This window comes from Camellia sinensis, chromosome 5 (genome assembly GCF_055761805.1).
Source record: "Camellia sinensis isolate YWXY chromosome 5, ASM5576180v1, whole genome shotgun sequence".
In the NCBI taxonomy this organism is placed as follows: Eukaryota; Viridiplantae; Streptophyta; class Magnoliopsida; order Ericales; family Theaceae; genus Camellia; species Camellia sinensis.
The window spans coordinates 122,425,614-122,444,506 of NC_138965.1; the positions used below are offsets into that span (position 1 = coordinate 122,425,614).

Here is an 18,893-nt window from a genome sequence, read left to right on the forward strand (position 1 = left end):
GGTCCAATTTGAGATAAGAAGACCAAAATACCCTTTTCATCTACTTATCTTCCATTTAGTTCACATTATTTTCTTATGTTTCAATAAGTCATATGGGTGACATAATTACCAAAATACCCTTAATGTGAATGTTCACACCGTCAATATAAATGTTTATATCGTCAATGTGTAGGGGCCCGGCTCATGTCGATCCTCGTGGGTGCTCGGAAAAATTCGAGTCGCGCCGGGCAGGCCCATAAGCCAAAAAAATAGGTCCGACTCGGCCCGTTGATAATATGAATATTCACATTGACAAGTTAACATTCACATTGATAGGAGTGTAAAATTGGCCTGCGGCTCGTGGGCGGCCCAAAACCAGCCCGTCGCCCAGGGCCGGCCCGGGCCGGCCCGTTCACAATATGAATATTCACATTGACATATTAACATTAACATTAACATTAACATTGACAAGAGTGTAAAATTGGCCCATGACCTGTGGGCAGCCCGAAGCCCGAGCCCGGGTCGGGGTGGGCCCGGCCCCAGCCCGTTGACAATGTGAATATTCACATTGACATGTTAACATTCACATTGATAGGAGTGTAAAATTAGCCCGCGGCCTGTGGCCGGCCCAAAACCCGCCTGCGGCTCGTGGGCTGCCCTGGGCGGGCACGGCCCGACCCGTTGATAATGCAAATATTCACATTGACATGTTAACATTCACATTGATAAGAGTATAAAATTAGCCCGTGCCCCGTGACTGCCCGAAACTAGCCCACGGCCTGTGGGCGGCCCGGGACGGGCCCGGCCCGGCCTATTGACAATGTGAATATTCACATTGACATATTAACATCCACATTGATAAGAGTGTAAACTTGACTCGCGTCCCATGGGCGGCCCGGGGCGAGCCCGGTTCGGACCGTTGACAATGTGAATATTCACATTGACATATTAACATTCACATTGATAGGAGTGTAAAATTGGCCCGTGGCCCGTGGGCGGCCCGAAGCCCGCCTACTGCCCAGGGCAAGCCCGGCCCGACTCGTTGACAATGTGAATATTTACATTGACATATTAACATTAACATTGATAAGAGTATAAAATTAGCCCGTGACCCGTGGGCAGCCCGAAGCACGGCCCCGGGCCGACGGGGGCCCGGCCCGTTGACAACGTGAATATTCACATTGACATGTTAACATTCACATTGATAAGAGTGTAACATTAGCCCGTGTCCCGTGGCTGCCTAAAACACGCCTACGGCCAGTGGGCGGCCCGAGGCGGGCCCAGTCCGGCCTGTTGACAATGTGAATATTCACATTGACATGTAAACATTCACATTGATAAGAGTGTAAAATTGACTCGCCTCCTATGGGCGGCCCGAAGTCCGTGGGCAGCCCGGGGTGGCCCGGGTTTGGGTCCGGGCCTACCCCGGGCCGCGGGTGAGCTTCGGGCAGCGGACAAGTTACACTCCTATCAATGTTAATGTTAACATGTCAATGTGAATATTTACATTGTCACGGGTCGGGCTAAGCTCGCCTCGGGCGGCGATCAGGCTTCGGGCCGCCCACGGTCTGCGGGCCAATTTTACACTCCTATTAATGTGAATGTTAACATGTCAATGTGAATATTCACATTGCCAACGGGCCGGGCCCGCCCTGGCCCGAGGTCGGGCTTCGGGCTGCCCACGGGTCATGAGCCAATTGTACACTCTTATCAATATGAATGTTAACATGTCAATATGAATATTCACATTGTCAACAGGCCGGGCCAAGCCCGCCACGGGCCGCCCACGGGCTGCCCACGGGCTGTGGACGGGTTTCGGGCAGCCACGGGGCGCGGGCTAATTTTACACTCCTATCAATGTGCATGTTAACATATCAATGTGAATATTCACATTGTCACGGGTCGGGCCAAGCCCGCCTCGGGCTGCGGTCGGGCTTCGGGCCGTCCACGGGCTGCGGACCAATTTTACACTCTTATCAATGTGAATGTTAACATGTCAATGTGAATATTCACATTGTCAATGGGCCGGGCCGGGCCGGGCCCGTCCCGGGCCGCGGGCCGGCTTTTGTCCGTCCATGGGCCGCGGGCTAATTTTATAATCTTATCAATGTGAATATTCACATTGTCAACGGGCCGGACCGGGCCCGCCCTGGGCCGCTGGCGGGTTTCGCTCTGCCACGGGACGGGGGCCAATTTTACACTCCTATTAATGTGAATGTTAACATGTCAATGTGAATATTCACATTGTTAACGGGCCGGGCCGGGCCGAGTCGGGCCCGCCCTGGGCTGCTGTCTAGTTTTATACTTTTATCAATGTGAATGTTAACATGTCAATGTGAACATTCACATTGTCAACAGGCTGGGTCGGGCCCACCCACGGGCCGTGGGCGGGTTTCGGGCAGCTACAAGGCGCGGACTAATTTTACACTCCTATCAATGTGAATGTTAACATGTCAATGTGAATATTCACATTGTCAATGGGCCGGGCCGGGACCGCCCCGGGCTGCGGGCGGGCTTTTGGCCGCCCATGGGCCGCGACCCAATTTTATACTCTTATCAATGTGAATGTTAACATGTCAATGTGAATATTCACATTGTCAACGGGCCGGACTGGGCCCGCCCCGGGCTGCCCATGGGCCGCGGGCGATTTTCGCGCTGCCACGGGACAGGGGCCAATTTTACACTCCTATTAATGTGAATTTTAACATGTCAATGTGAATATTTACATTGTCAACGGGCCGGGCCCGCCCTGGCTCGCGGGCGGGTTTCGGACCACCCACGGGCCAATTTACATTCCTACAAATGTGAATTTTAAAATATGAATGTTCACATCATTAAATTGCAAATCGTTGAAAAAATATTTAAAAGGATATCAAAATTAAATATAAGGGCATAAGTGTCCAAGAAAATAGTGTAAATCAAGAAAATGGACTTTATGGAATAAAACTATACATACATGGGACTAAATGGGTTAAAAAATTTCTTCATGGACTTCTTGGATTAAAACACTTCTAAATTGGACTTATCAATAAAAATCCCTATATGGAATATGATTTAATAATTTAAATTACTTTAATATTATGTAATGGTTAATAATTTATATGTATATTAATATTTTTATATATCTATATATATAATTCAGATTTCGAGTTGTTTGGATTATTTGAGGTCTTTAAACAAATCCATCAAACTTTTATTTAAATTTATGAATTTTGCTCAAGTCCATATCTAATTTGAAAATATAAAAAAATTCGGATTAAGGGATTATTTGGAATGACCTAAATAAGTGTGTTTTTTTGTCTTTTTATGAAAAGATATTTAAAAAAATAGAAAGATAATGTGATTAAAAAAAAAAAAAAAAAAAAAATAAAAAGATAAAAAGATAAAAAATTGTGTAAAACATAGTCAAAACTTGGCGTAAGATGTGATTGGTAGGGTTGAGCACGCCCAGCTTCCCTCTCTCGCCTCCCCCTTCCCCTCTCGCTGCTTACGGCGCCGATAGCCTCACGGCCCCTGGTACTCAATCTCTCTCTGGTTGGAAAGATTCTCTAGTGTTCTCCCAAGTAGTACTAGTCTTCAAATCAGATGCATACAGTCTTTACTTGCTGTATATATATATATAAATTCAAACTTTTTATGGGTATTCTTTCAAACCTTTTTTACAACCTTTTTATAGGATTTTGTATAGATTTTAAACATCCCTATTTTATTTGATTCAATCATTTTGTGGGTATTTCTCAACCTTTTTTTCTATGTCATTTAAGATTATAGAGAGAGACAGAGAGACAGAGAGAGATTCAGAAGGCGATATTTCAAGATAATTAATGTTAAAGCTACTTGCTTTTTGTCATTTTTTGAATAACAAGTTGTTTATTTTATTTAAATTGAATTTGGATTTCTGTTTCGTTATTTCTGTATTTTTGTTTTTGGGCTGTTTGTTTTGCTAGTTTTGTTTGCTCAATGAATTATTTGCCTAAAAAAAGGAATGAACCGGGGGGGGGGGGGGGGGGGAGAGAATTGTTTTGCTGGAATTTTTGTAGATACTGTGGTTCGATTTTTTTAGGTATTGTGGTTTTAATCATTTTTTTTTTAGTTTTAATATTTGATTCAGATTTTGTAATTTGAATGAGTTTTCTTCTTCTTTGTTCTTCAGACCAAAAATAAAAAATAAAAAAAAATAAAATTCACAATACAAAGCCCGCACAGTTCTATTTCCAGCCCTTGTCCTCTTCAGCCCAATTCATTTATTTATTAAACTCCAGTGCTGCTGTCAGTACCATCTTATGGGTTTATATGCTTTTTTTCCCCCCAATTGGGTAATCTTCTTTTAATTCTCTGTTTGGTGTGTTTTTTCTCCTTTGGGCTTCTTCAGTTTTTTGTTTCTCCCTATGTTGTCTAATATTCTTTTTCTTTGTTCTTCAGACCAAATATATGGAGGTTGATCCTCGCGATCATTGTGACAAGGAAGAAAAAATAGCAAGCATTAGCCCATGGAAACGGAAACGCCCTGAAAGTCGGGGTAGGTAAAAAATTGGTTGTGCAAAGTTGTTGGTTTTAATTTTGTTTATATATTATTTTAGTTTTTAAATAATGATATGAACAACAGGCCCCTACAAAATTACCGTGCATTCTTTTTGGGAGAAGTTTGATGATTATACATATGCTAACATGGACTTGGATATTGATACCAAAAAAACTGCTTTGAAAGCTTCTCCATCTGTTGTCAGCGTTGTATCCCTTACAGGTAGGTATTTAGTTACTGCATTATTATATTAATTGCTTTTCTTATTTTACAAATTTCTACTAATTGTTATTCCAACAATACATTTTTTATTCTTACATATATATTGTTGGCTAGGTGGGAATGCATTATTTATGGGCTCTGGCACAATCATAGATTGTGAGAATGTCAACGGTACATATTTCAGTACCATCTTAACTTCTGCTAGTCTCCTTAGGTCTTCTGCAGAATTAGAAGCGGTACCCGAGGATATCAAGGTCATTATTTCAATGAAAGTATTTTTTTGTCTTGGGTACAATACAATACTATTCAGTGTTTTTCAATGAGCTAAAATAATGGTTACACTGTTATTGCAGATTGATGTTTATATTTCAGATGGCAAATTGTTTGAGGGTCGAGTGTTTGCCTATGACTTTCATTTCAACATTGCTTTTATCAAAATTGAATCTAATGCGACTTTACCAACTGCAAGTCTAAGGCTATTGGAAGACTCTATCAGTATAGATCCAAATGATATCCCCGGCTCAGACTCGTTTCAGCTTCGTCCTCTTTCAAATGTATCTAAACTTTGTCCTGGAGATATTGTTGTAGCAGTTGGTCGCTTCTTTGATGCACCATATAATCTCATGGCTGCTCGTGGTCAATTCAGGTACCCAACGTAAATTTAGTTTGCATGTTGCAATTTTCTTGATCAACGACATATCTTAGTCTATGCACATTTTTCCAATAGTAGAATGTAGAATTCTATGATGCGCTTAACTTGGCATAAATTATATTACGGTGCCATTACCTAATTGTTGCATTATTTTGTGTTAATCATAGTGCATAGATTATATACGAAAGAAAAGGCTTAGTATTAATTATGGTACATTATTACTTGTAAGTGACTCGACTTTTTTTCTGTCTGTGTAGTCTTGACTGCTGCAAGTTCGATTGTAAAGAGCTTTTCAGGGCGAACTGCAAAATTTCGAAAGTGATAACTTTTCTCTCTCTTATGCTTACATTTGCGTTTGGCTTTTAGATTAGTAGAGAATGATGATATGACCGTCTTTCAATTTTTTTGGCATCCTCTACATTTAGGAATAGCGACGGGGCAAAGTAAATGGGAAACCTGCCCGATTGCCCCACACTGCTTCTCTTGGAACGTAGTTGGTACGGGCTTAATAGGGTTAGGTGTGGATTTGGTATTTCATTCAAGACTCTGTTTGGATTCGGGGCAAAGCTTGGTATTTTCACCTTCAAAGGCCCATTTATACTATTATAACATTTAAGAATATTTCTAATATATTCCTAGCATTTGTTTATATGTGTGCTTGATGTAGGTCTACATTTGGGCAAAAATTATGTGATACAATGTGTAGATCGTTCATGGTGGACTACAATCTGGCCCTAAAATGTTACACGTCTTTGTAGTATATATGATATAATGCAATGAACTATTGGTTTTATTTGACTAGATTATATGTATTTAGGCAATCTTTGAACTAATGATTTTTTTTTTTTTTTTTGCTAGTGTGGTATCGGCGGACCCCTTATCAATCATTATGGAGAAGTCATTGGAGTCAATTTTTATGATTCGCTATGTACACCTTTTCTCCCAATCAACATAGTTTCTAATTGCTTGGAGCACTTTAAGAAATATGGGTATGTTTCAAATCTTTCTATGTCATTTCAAAATGCAGTGACTTTTTTTTTTTATAACTAGTTGGAAGCCACATGCATTCACATGGGGTTTGTTGGGTAGTTTAACATGCATGCACTTGAATGCTAAACAAGAAAGATTATCTCTTATGCACAAAAAGGTCTAATCATCTAGAACATCTAGATTTGTAGTTGAGGGAATTGTGCATGCTCAGGGAGGGTGAATAGGTAATATATATTATTTTTTTGATTAATCCCCTTTTAATTTCCGTCTTTTATAGGTATCCCAAATAGTGTCTTTATAGATATCAATTCTTATATTTTATTTAAATTGATATTCAAAGCTTGTGCTAGTTTATGAATTAGTGAATTCTTTTTGTCTCTAACTTTATTGAACGATTACGTGAGCCAATGATAAATTTTCCAATGCTAATTTCAATTTGAAGGATGTAATAAGATAATGGAATATTCAATTTACTGCAAATTGACAAATTACTCAAATAGCTCATTTATACAAATATGGATACCAAAGCATGAATGTAAATAAAAGCACAATGGACACACAGATTTTTATAGTGGTTTAGCTTGCAAGCTTATGCTCACTTTTGGAAACTCGCTGGAGTTCTTAATCCACTTAGTGAGTGAGTGGGTGGGTGTTCGGGGTTTGCTTTTTTGTTGGCTTTTTTTCTTCTTTAGTAAACTTATTATAAAAAATAAAAAAAAAATGAAAAGGCTTTTTGGTTCTACTTGACTAGAAGTACTGGAAAAGTAAAAAAAAAAATTAAAAAATTGAAAAAAGTTTAGAAAGGAGACAAAAAAAAAAAAAAAAAAAGCCAAAATCACGAGTTGACATTTTTTGCTCACGTGGTAATATGATTGTCACCAACATGTTTGTCTATGTGTCAATGTGCTTGTGCACATGGCATGGTGCTTGTCACTAAATTATATACACGTGGTGACTTTCTTGTCACCAAAATTCTATTTACATAAGCAGGTGCTCAATGCTTGTTAACAAATGTCTTAACGATTGTTATATGGCTGATCAAAAAGGAAAAAGAAAAGCAAATGTCTTGTATGCTTTTTAGATGTTCTCTCTCTCTCTCTCTCAAGTTACTTTGATTTTCAAATAATGTTTGTAAGATCTTGATGAAAGGAAACCGTTGTTTTACCACCATGTGTGGTGTATTACTTGATTGACACTACATTGTATGTTTTGGAACTTGAGATTTGTGTGGCTGGTTCAATATTAGATGGTGGATTTTGCAGAAGCTTGGGATCTATAAGAGAAGTAGGGAATCACTGGAAGTTTGTGGTGGGTACTTTCTATTTGGTGCTTTGTGATATGGGGAATTGGAGGTTTCCCCTCGAAGGGTATTAGGCCCCCATCAAGCGTTAGTGCTTATTGAAGTTACAAATATAAGAGGAGTAGGAATCATTGGAAATTGTTGGCAGGTTGTGATAGGAATTTTTTAGTAGGATTCTAGTGGTATGGAGAGTGGGCCCATCTTGTTCCACGTCAACATTTGGTAATATAAAAATAAATCTTTTGATGGAAACGAGTAGTCGATCAGAAATGATACTTATACGGGCCTTGGCCAACTAGGCGTAGTTCATGCATCGTTTTGTTACATTGGTGTTTATTCTGTTTTTATTTGGATATTTTAACTTGTAAGATTCGATTGAATTGCTATTTCATTTTGGTGTTTCTTAATTGTTCTCTTGTGAGAAAATCGATATATTATATATTTCCGATTACTTGAGCCCATTGATTTTTGCTTTTCTTGAAGTACATTGTGTGGCTGATGCCAAAGTTCTTTATTGGTTTGGTGAGCTGCTAAGAAGTACAGACACGTGGACACGTAAATTTAAAAAAAAATGCAAGACATGACATGTTGGGGACACGTGAAAAAATTATAATTTTTTATATTTATTATATGTCATATTTTTAAATATTTAATATGCATTTTATGTCAAATATTTAATTTTATCAAATTTATCAACTTGATGTATGTTATTTTATTAAAAAATTAAAAATTTTAATATTTTTGAAAAAAATAGTCCTCAGTATATCCGTAACGTGTCCTCAACGTGTTCGTAGCGTGTCCCAAGTGTCCCAACATGTTCTACTCTTTTCAGTGTGTCCGACACTTGTCCGGCGCGTGTCCTTATCTGACACGTGTCGGACACTCGTACGTGACCTCTGGAGAGGTGTGCATGCCTCATGGGTGAGCCGTGCTCTCTTGTTTGATGTAGAACATGGTTGGTATAGATTAATGTCAAGATAATCAAGGATAAAGAGATTTAATGGCTTCCTTTCATCATTCTTGTAACTCCTGGTTCCCATTCAGATTCGTTTGATTTGAAAATTTGGTGTGTGTAGGCACATCTAGATTTCTTATTTGGTAACCCTATCCGGATCTTTCTTTTTGGATTGCCTTCTTTAGTTCTCCTTTTTTGGATTGCTCCCTCATATTGTCCTTTTTTGGTCACCTTACCTTGGCTCTGTCAAGATCTCTCCAATCGAGCGGTCACTATAAGCCGGTCTCTAATTGTTTAATGATCCACTCGATTTCTCCAAGGAGATCGCTCAGTGCACCTTCCATCATCCAGCCTAAGACTTGCTCTACAAGTTACCAGGCTAGGAGCAGAGCAAAGAATATCAGCACATAATCATTGGAGGATAGTGGCTTGGAGGCTAGAGTCAATGGATTGTCAGGATTGCATTGTGGTGCTCCCCCTTGACCAGCCTTAGAGAGAGAGACGTTGACCGAGACATCTGATATGTCTGACACACTGAGGTAAGGAACCTCCATTGTTTTTGCGTAAAGAGTGTATGGGAGATAGGAGATACCAAAACAGAGATCTCAGGATAGGAGATATCTGGTAGTCACACCAAAGGGATTAGGCCACGTGCCCCCCCTTAAGCTGATCTTAACAGCCCGACTTCCCTATAAAAAAAGGAATGCTCCCCATGGATGATTAACAACTGCTCATCCCTTTCTCCAACAAAAGCTGAAGGTCACTTTTCAAACTCTTAAATCGTAATTTTTTTGAATAATTAGTTTTATTTACTGCAGAAATCCTAAGGTTACTTTGTTCGTGAATTAGTGTTTTGGAAAGTAAAGTATGCATAATAAATGTGACAAAGTGGGATATGATTACAAAGAATTAAGCCTATAAAGGCATGGTCATTGATTTGAAGTCTTCATTACATTTTTACACCCCGTTCTCAACATACCATCAAACACTTGATTGAAGAAAATCGTGTAGGCAGCTGCTAGTAAGTTTGCTTGATAAATTATTTTCTCCCCATGGGCCCCACTCTTATATATGGGAGGTGTTGCTTAGTCTACCATTCCTCATATTGTGTAGTAGGTCTCATTTTTACTACAGGGATGCCCCTTGTAATTATAAATATACTCATATTTCGATTTACATTTATGTTGTGTGCGCTATACTTTCAAAGACTTTCATATGTGCATTTTGAAATTTATTATTATTTTTTGTTATTGCTAACTTTTTAAACTCGTGGCCTCCCTTATGTCACATTCTGTCTCAATGGAGGTGAGCCAGGGTAACCGTGTCTTCAACATGTTCCGTACTTTGCATAGTACATGTGTTACTAGGTGTTCTATAGCCTGGAAGTGTGTTAGATCTTTGTGAATTAGTAGATTAAAACAACTAATAGGAATCATTTTAAAGCTGTCTTAGAGGGTCTAATGGTTTGTATCATGGCATAGGAATTTCTGTCGACCTTGGCTTGGAATGGAAATGGCTAATCTTTATGCGGCAAGTGTAGACAAGTTGGAAAGAATTATCCAAAAGTTCCCCAATATTGTCAAAGGTGTTCTTGTTGAAAAGGTATGTTCTCCGCCACACCTTGTTTTAGATAGATCCCAGTTCGTTGGGTCAATATCTTCTTTCCGGATGTTGAATGCCTTTATGAAAACTACAATAATTTTGACTGCATATCAAGAATATTGAGGTTATTGGTGTCAGGATAACTGCAAAATATATTATTCTAGACCATATGCTGTTTACATCTCTTGTTTCAACACTGTGTACTTATGTACTAGAATGCTAAATTAAGTATAAAAGGTATACCAAAGAGTCATTTTTTCTATACATTTGTACATATACTAGAAAGGAAGCAAACATGTGGTACCGTGAGCCAAATTAATGAAAAAGAAATATGAAAAATTACAAAAAAACTAAAAAATGAGTTGTTGATGATTAACCCATCAGAACCTTAATTGCTCATTACTATGAGAAGATGATCTTACTTCACTGTCTGCATGCAAGGTTTTTTTTTTTTTTTAATTAAAAAAAATCCTTCAGGATTAATTGAACAAACCAGTAAATTATATGATTGCAAGATTTACAGAAGAAATGTGTACAGCATATGGTCACACCCAGATTTCCTACGCATATGAGGCCAAGCTACACTTAAGAAGCCACACAATTAGCTTTCAAAGAACAAACATCAATGGAGACTACCATCTCGCCGTATCAAAATTTTAGAGAGATATATGAATGAAGATAAATTTTGGTTGATCATGAAGATCAATCCTAACTTTTGCATTGGATTTAATTTAAGGCAGCACAAGCACATCATTTGCCTATGTGCTACTTGTAACAGTAGAAATCACCAAAACATGAACTATGAACTATGAACTGACACCGACCTCAATTTTGGAAGAACCACAAACTACTGAAACAAAAGCGTCACAGATTCTCCTATTTTATACGTTTTGTTTAAAAAGCTCCCAATCCCAACTAGTAGTAACAAAACATCAAACGAAAAATAGAAAGAAGAAAAAAATTACTTCTTTTCACAATTTCTTGCCACAATTTGCAATTGCAAGCCTCTACAATTGCTACAAGAGCCTTTTCTCTAAGTTTGTCACATATACTTCAAAACCTCCAGGGACTCCTATAAGATAAGCATAGAAAAATATGCAACTGTGTTAAAATTTCTAGAAATCATTACCAAGAGTTCAGAAGAAACTGATCAGTTTCACCCTACGTGATATGCTTGTTCAGTGGAAAGCTGTTCATGCGTAAGCAAACCGTTACGAAACTAAAATCTAGGCCACATCCATTTTGCTTCCTAAATTGAGTGATCTAACCATAAATCCATCTGTTTGACTATGTAAGCCCCTAATATTTCATTTTTCCCCAAAATGAGTGAGCCCTAGAAAGTAGGGGTGTTCACGAGTCGAGTCGGGTTTGACTCAAACCCGCTACTCGACCGAAACTGTTCGGTTTGGAAACATGTTCAATCGTTTTCGACCGCATGTTAATTCGAAACCCTCCGTCCATCTTCTTCGGTTTGGTGGTCGGATTCAGACGGTTTCGAAATTACAAAAGTCAAATATCAAAAAATTTGGAAAAGAAATTGCAGATTCACGAGGTTCAACAGATTCAATGACCAAAAAAAGAACAAAGAACAAAAAACACTTCTATATAAATACGATTTCTGGTATACCAAATAAAATTAAATAAACTTAAAAAAAAAAAAAAAAACAAACAAACAAAACAAAACAAAACAAAACAAAACAAAAACTAAACTTAAGGATCAATAGATCTAGATCAATCGAAAAATTAAAACGAAACCTAGATCAATCGGCGTCAGTACTGCATCCAACCATCTGCATTTTTTCCATCATCGTTCCTGAAGCTTCAAGATCAATCAATTGATGCGTATTCCCAACATCGTCACCATCAACTTTAAAAATTCATAAATCTGGCATTAATGAAGCCTGAAGGTCGTCGACCGTGAAAAGGAACGGGGCTTTCCCTTTGGATGTTCATATCGTGAGACAGTAAGGTTTTTGGACTAGAGTTTAGGGTTACAATTGAATCTTTGATAGAATAGAGAGAGAGAAGAAGAGAGTGAATGAGGGAAAGACATACATGGGAGAAAGAGAAAGTGGTTGACAGTAGGTGAGAGAGAAGCGAGAGAATGAGGGAACAATAAAGAGAGATACGTGGAAAAAAGAGAAATCTGTTGACAAGGATAGAGAGAATAAGAAAAAGATAGATACAATGCTTGGAAAAAAGATAAAGTGGTTGAGAGTTTTGAGACTAATGTTTAGATAAAAGAGAAATGTGTTTGAGAGTTTTTCAGATATCACGACACGCATGCCGCGCAGATAATGTGCAATCCCGAAGACCAATAAAAACTTCATAGGAGGAAAGGTAACGTTTTTACAAGATATATATTCGGCTGGTTCGGTTTCAACGGGTCCCAAATATCTAAACCCGTTAACTGAACCAATACCCGAAAAATTACATTTTATCAAACTACAGCTGACCGCAGGGTGTTTCGAAACCGTCCGTATGCTCATCGGGTCGGACGGCCCGGTTTGGTGGGTCGGGTTTTCACGGTTTGGTGAACACCCTTGCTAGAAAGAAAACTACTCATATTGCACCGTCATACAGTAAGGTTGTGTTTGGATCTTTGATTTGGGTAAGATTTATATTGGTATAAATTGCAAGGAGAAATGTGAATAAAAAGATGGATTTGACCTTTCAAACACATCCTAAGTGGATTTTCTCATCCTAAGATGGATTTGACCTTCCAAACACAGCTACATAAGGTTCATCAAACTAGAGGACAAGAAGGATGGCCCGTGTCTTGAAAAATATAACTCTAATAGTTCGAACTAGGGTACTTGCCTTCACTTCTACTGTGATGTTAGAAGAATGCTGAAATTAGGAACTATTTTAAATAGTCTAAGTGAATTGAACCTCAATATGGTTTTACTCTTCCAATCGCCTAAAGCAAATTGGAGTTGATTGCAAGCTTCTGAGCAATATTACAAGTTGCAACATTACAAGCTAGAATAAGAATATAAAACATGAAACTATAATATGACGAAGAATGGGGAAAAAGCAGCAGTGCATAGGATTTACATTATTTGTTTCCATGTATTTGAAGAAACACTAATTGATAGGAACAATATCTAGATTTACTCACACATGCATTTGCTTGTAGCAATGGATACCAATTTTGAAAATGTTCCCCAAGGATAAAAGAAAGTTTTAATAGCTACGCAGTTAAACAATACATAGAATTAATATCATTCAGGGTTTATAATATTGCACAAAGTTAATATCATTCAAAGTAGCTTACAATCATCAATACTGATCTGAAGGAGTAAAAGCTAGCATCAAATTAGCTTCAAAAGAGAGACTTAGAGAAAGGGCTTGAGACGTGAAACTATAAATTGATCACCCACTACGAAACAAAATCAAACAGATATGAATTCGAACATACTCGATTTCATACAAACAGATCTGAGTTCATAGAAAACATGTGCATCTATATAGGTGCGAAATGGAAGGAAAACTTACAGATCTGAATTCCAGCTTGGTAACAGAGAGAAAGCGAAGGCAGATTGGAGCGAAAGAGCAAGATGAGAGAGAAAAGCCTTCAAACTATTCCGTTCATTGAGCCAAAAACTAAGAAAAGGACATTTTATAACTTCATCTTAATCTCTTTCAAAGATTGTCTTATGCTGTCAAAAGCTCAACTGCATCATTCCTCGTACACCTTCCACAAAAGGCATAGTGGAACTATCATACATTTGCCCTTCCCCTCACACCATCCCAAGTCATCAATATATTAAACATTGCCCTCGGAATATCCCATTGTATTCTTAGAAAGGATAGAAACAAACTACATAACTCTCTAGGGATATGTAAGGCAAGATGTTTGATAGGCTCTCCATCATCTTTACGCTAACGTCAACTAGTGGCAGTTATTACTTCCATTTTGTAGGTAAAATGTTATATTTTAGTTTGTTAATATAGAATTAGATGAATTTTACAGAGACAAATATCTGAACCCACCCGATGCCTGTACTTGAGTCCTTGTAACAGAATCTAAGCACTCGCCCTCAAGCTGAGGGCGTAGATATAAATTATACCAAAACTCATTGAAATTCCCCTTCCTGCTACCTTGTAAATGCAGCACTCAATTGATCTTTTGACTTAAACGTAAGATGTGGGAATTTGTTTCCTCATCACCATATATCTAACTAATTGCTCCTTTCATGAAACATTGCAACGGTAGAGATAAAAATTGCCCCTTGGTTATTGCAAGATTTTTGCTAGTTTGTCAAAAATACAAACCCTATCTCTTGCAACAATGACTTCATCCACATCATTTAACATGCAGTATGAGCCATAGCTGTCACGGTCCAAGCCTTGGGAAACATGCAATGAAGAAATAATTGAGAAAATGGTAAAACCAACTCAACCTTTTTTCAAATAGGTGCTCAGCAACCACCCATTTGAGAATTTGCCCAGAAATGCAAATTCTTAATGCATAGGCTTGTAAAGTTTGGCGTAAAAAAATGGCACGAATGAGCGTTGTTGATACTCAAACCAATACAATAGGCGTAGCCAAAATATAATGATGCGCGGCCTGGATCAATTCAACAAAAATATATTATGAACGACATTCTAAAGCCCTAGACTCAAGGTGGCAAGAGTCCATAACCACCCTTAATATTAAAAGTCCATACAGTCCAGAACATGTGGTCGAGGAGCTTCGGTGGTCTTGGGAAGGAGTTTGAGTTGATATAAGGAAAAAGGAATGCATGGGGAGCTGGTTCCTTTGGCAATATTGTGGCTGATTTGGAGCGAACGGAATAGAAGAATTTTGAGGGCAATGTGATGCCAGTTTTGAAAGTGCCATTTTCCCCCTTTCTATTTTGTATAATTGGTATTATGGATCAGTTGATCTGTTCTTGAACTAATTTTTGGATTTTGTTTAAGTTTTGGAGTAGCGGTTTTCTTTTGTATAGCGTTTACAACCTCTAATAATAAAAAAAAAAAGAGAATTAATTGCCAAGTGTGTGTGTACATGTGTTTGTATGTATACGGATGGATGCATGCATGCATGTGATGTCTCTGTTAATTGAGATATTTCTACTAATTGCATATGCCACTGCATAATCTTCCAAACTGTCAACTAGGTTATAAAAGAGTCCCCTGCTGAACATGCTGGAATATGCCAAGGTGATGTCATTGTTCGATGCAGCGAAAATTTTGTTCAGAGTATTTTGGAGGTATATCACACTTGTCATTGTTGTTATTAGGGAGGCACTATTTGCATTCCTAAAATAGCATATCAAGCTTCTTTGTAATACTGCAATATATAGAAGTGTCCCCATTAAAAAAGAGGGGGAAAAGGATAATCTGTTACTGTGTTTTGTTTTCCTTTTTCTCGTGCTTTTATGGAGGTGTAGAATGGTGTTAGATGCGAGTTCATTGATTTTAAAATAGTATAATCTTCTCCTTGTTTGGAATGTTAAAATTAGCATGACTATATCTTCATCATCATAATTGTTGTCATTATCGTTACCATTAGCAACTAGCATATACACATAATAATAATTTGTTGTCCTTGTGAAACATTCTCCTACTTTGGGATTCTGAATGCTTTGCTATGGTTCAAAATGTTAAGACATAATGACTAAAGAACATACGATAAACTATTCTAACTCCAACAAGTGAAAACATGGTAGCAGCAAGTTAAATGTTGTATCCTACTCATTAACAATTAAAATTTTAAATTTAAATGTTCAAGTTTAATAATATCTAGCTGTTGCTTATTATGGAAAAAAAAAATTCAATACGGTGATTAATATGCCCTCCTTTATGTTGAATTCTTGGTTTCGTCACTGATTGTGGGTCTCATTAGGGGAATAGGATTTCTAAAATAATATATCATTATTAGGATAATTGTATTTCGGACTTGACCATATACTTACCACCATTGATTGTGTTTTGGGTTTAAGCCGCCTACTTAAGCTACCATTGCGAGAATGATTATTGTGGAGGATTCTAATACCCTATTACATGGCTGAATGGCGTTTACGGATGCCTACATGGCCTAGTGACTCAGTAACTATATTGGTTTTTCAATATGAATCTCTTTTTTTCTGTCTCTAAATCATTTGCCACTTGCAAAATCATATATGTCAGTTTAATCTTTCTCTTGTTGGTATTAGTTCTATGGAATAATATGGGACAAGGTTGGCAAATCTATGGAGGTGGTTGTGATAAGAGAAAGAAGTGACGCCCTTTTGAATCTAACCATGGTTGTTGAGGAGACTAGCGCAGACAAATTTAACAGGTAAATATCTTGTATGCATTTTGGTTAATGTCTAGATATATTTATACCAATCTTTATAATGGGTGTGAATTCATGTGGTTTTTATGATATATTTTGTCAAAAAAATTGGTCTGTTCTTTTGATTGTATTTATTATATTTGGGATGAATTCCAGCTATTTATCAGATAAGCGTGAATTATTTTTGCAATATTCTATAAAAAATAAAAAATAAAAAATAAAAAATTCTGAGGTTTGATGTCTCTTCCGTGTGGTGGTTTTATTGCTTTACGCTAACAAATTTTGCTTCATTCTGATTGTGTTCCTCGTGCCTTGTCTTTCTCAGGTGGCCGCTCCCCAAAAGATCCATGGTATCTGTTGGTAGAATTCGTCGACGATAGTTATGAACACAAAGACACGGAATTATTGAAAGTGATGTCCGCTTTGCGCACGCTCAATTTTGTTATGCTGATCAATTGTGGGCATTTTTTTGGGTACAATCATGCATAGTTTTATAGTTTTCACCCTTCTTATTTATTTTGTATCTATTGGATTCGTTTTCCAGTTAATTAATTGCATATTTAATTACCTTAATCCTATGATGAGATCTAAGTATTCTGTGATTGGCTTCCGTGTATGTGTATTTTTTTTGATTGTTGGCGGGTTCACTCGAGGAGGTTTTCAGTTTGCATCTGTGAATTCTAGCATGCAGCCAAAGCTCTGTGGCTAACAAAATCAACATCCTAGAGCTAGAGTTGTTTGGGTGGGTGATTGTTGTTGTTTTTTTTCTTTTTTCTTTTTTTGGGGATTTTGGAACAACAAAAAAGGAAAATCAACAAAAATAGAAATTCACAGTCAACGGAAAGCAAGTTTAATTAGTAGAGATGAAATACTAGATAATAGCACCTTCTAGTTGGAAAATTTAATTGGAGAGAACTGAAATTTTTTTTTTACTAATCTCTCCACAATTGTGCCACTATTTCCACTGTCACCTTCACTTTGCCGTCACAACCACCACCATTAATATACGAAATGAATAATTAACGTGGAGGATCCGAGTCTTTAGCTATGACATATCGATGACGGCATTTTGTTTTATGACCTGCTGGACCAAATAGGAGGGCATATTTTATGAAATAAGTTTTAGAAAAAAAAATTAAGATGAAAATACATAACAGGAGACAAAAGGTAGCTTCAGGGAGTCTTCTGCTAACCAGCATTTAGGGGCTGAATCCCAATTTGGTGTCTCATTACATTTTTGGTTGAATTAATAATAAAAATAATAATAATTGATAAAAGAATTTATATTTTTAGGTGTTTGATAATAGATTCGACAATTGTTTTGTTTTGGTAATAAGAACATGGTCAATGAAATCGTTTGATAAGAATGAAAAATTATTGTTTTAAAGAATTTTATTTTCTCATTTTTACTCCATTGCCGCCAGACCATCGTGGCCCATTCGCCAAAGAAGTTGCATTGATCGACGACTGTTAGATTAGGATAGATCGAATATTATTGTCTCATGTCAGAGATTAATCTAGATCGTCCAAGAAATGGTCAACCTACCACGATCTTCGGCCGTTGGATCTATACTGATCCTACGATAATTATGATATTGGCTTGATCTTTCTCTTAACTCATATCTTGAAGTCCTCTAGAATACTGAAGATCAGGTCCGTTACTTGCTTCGGCCGCCCATGTTCTAGAATCTTATTAGGTTCGGGCCCTAGATACCTTTGGGCTCAAATTTCTAATTGGGCTAGATTTTACAATTTTGCCCTCCTAAATTAATTATTATTATTATTTTATTTTTTTTAAAAGAAAAAAAACATAATATAATGATATCAAATTTATAGGATTTATTCTATTTTATCCAGCCTTTAAAGTAAGTCAACATAATTTAATTAATTAATTAAAAAAAAATATTTTTTGGGAACAAATTGTAATTCAAATCATACCTCTTATCTTTTGGATTACTATCGTTGCCATTCCCTTCTTTTGATAAAATTAAAATTGGGAGGTTAGGGATGATCAGGGAGTGAGAGTGGGACATAATTAGGATTTGAGTGGATGAGTTAGTAAAATTGAAAAAACAACAAAATATATAGGATTGATTGATTGAATGTTCAAAAAATAATTTATTTTTTTTTATTTTTTCCCTCCTAAGTTGCCAAACAGAACTTTGGACACAGCACGGCCATTCTGCCATTCTGTCTTGAGCGCTACTCCATTTCCTCATCAGTCTCAACCCTCACCATTCTTCGCAATCAACGGCCACCAGCATACACAGACATTATTGAACGCAGGTATGAATTATATATCTTCCCGCTCTCACTCTGACTGTCACTCTGCTACACACACTTACCTCTTAGGATATCTTTGTGGTTTTCTTCGGTTTTATACCT

At 37.3% G+C, this 18,893-nt stretch overlaps 1 protein-coding gene across 8 annotated transcripts; it reads left to right on the forward strand.

Annotated features, from left to right (window-relative positions):
* Positions 1-3,363: 3,363 nt before the first annotated feature.
* LOC114308774 (putative protease Do-like 14) lies at positions 3,364-17,110 on the forward strand. Of its 8 annotated transcripts, none has more exons than XM_082867789.1 (12): positions 3,428-3,619; positions 4,133-4,295; positions 4,402-4,498; positions 4,586-4,723; positions 4,838-4,977; positions 5,077-5,369; positions 5,633-5,693; positions 6,234-6,364; positions 10,102-10,222; positions 15,349-15,441; positions 16,387-16,511; positions 16,834-17,110. In XM_082867789.1, exons 2-12 carry the CDS (start codon positions 4,263-4,265, stop codon positions 16,886-16,888), a joined length of 1,287 nt encoding a protein of 428 aa, XP_082723915.1. In that variant the 5' UTR covers positions 3,428-3,619; positions 4,133-4,262; the 3' UTR covers positions 16,889-17,110. The 8 variants fall into 8 exon arrangements, with proteins under 8 accessions (XP_082723916.1, XP_028110234.2, XP_082723918.1 ...); XM_082867793.1 differs by having other exon boundaries at positions 3,471-3,619; positions 4,402-4,502; XM_082867790.1 differs by lacking the exon at positions 4,133-4,295 and having other exon boundaries at positions 3,364-3,495.
* The last annotated feature ends 1,783 nt before the right edge of the window (positions 17,111-18,893 follow it).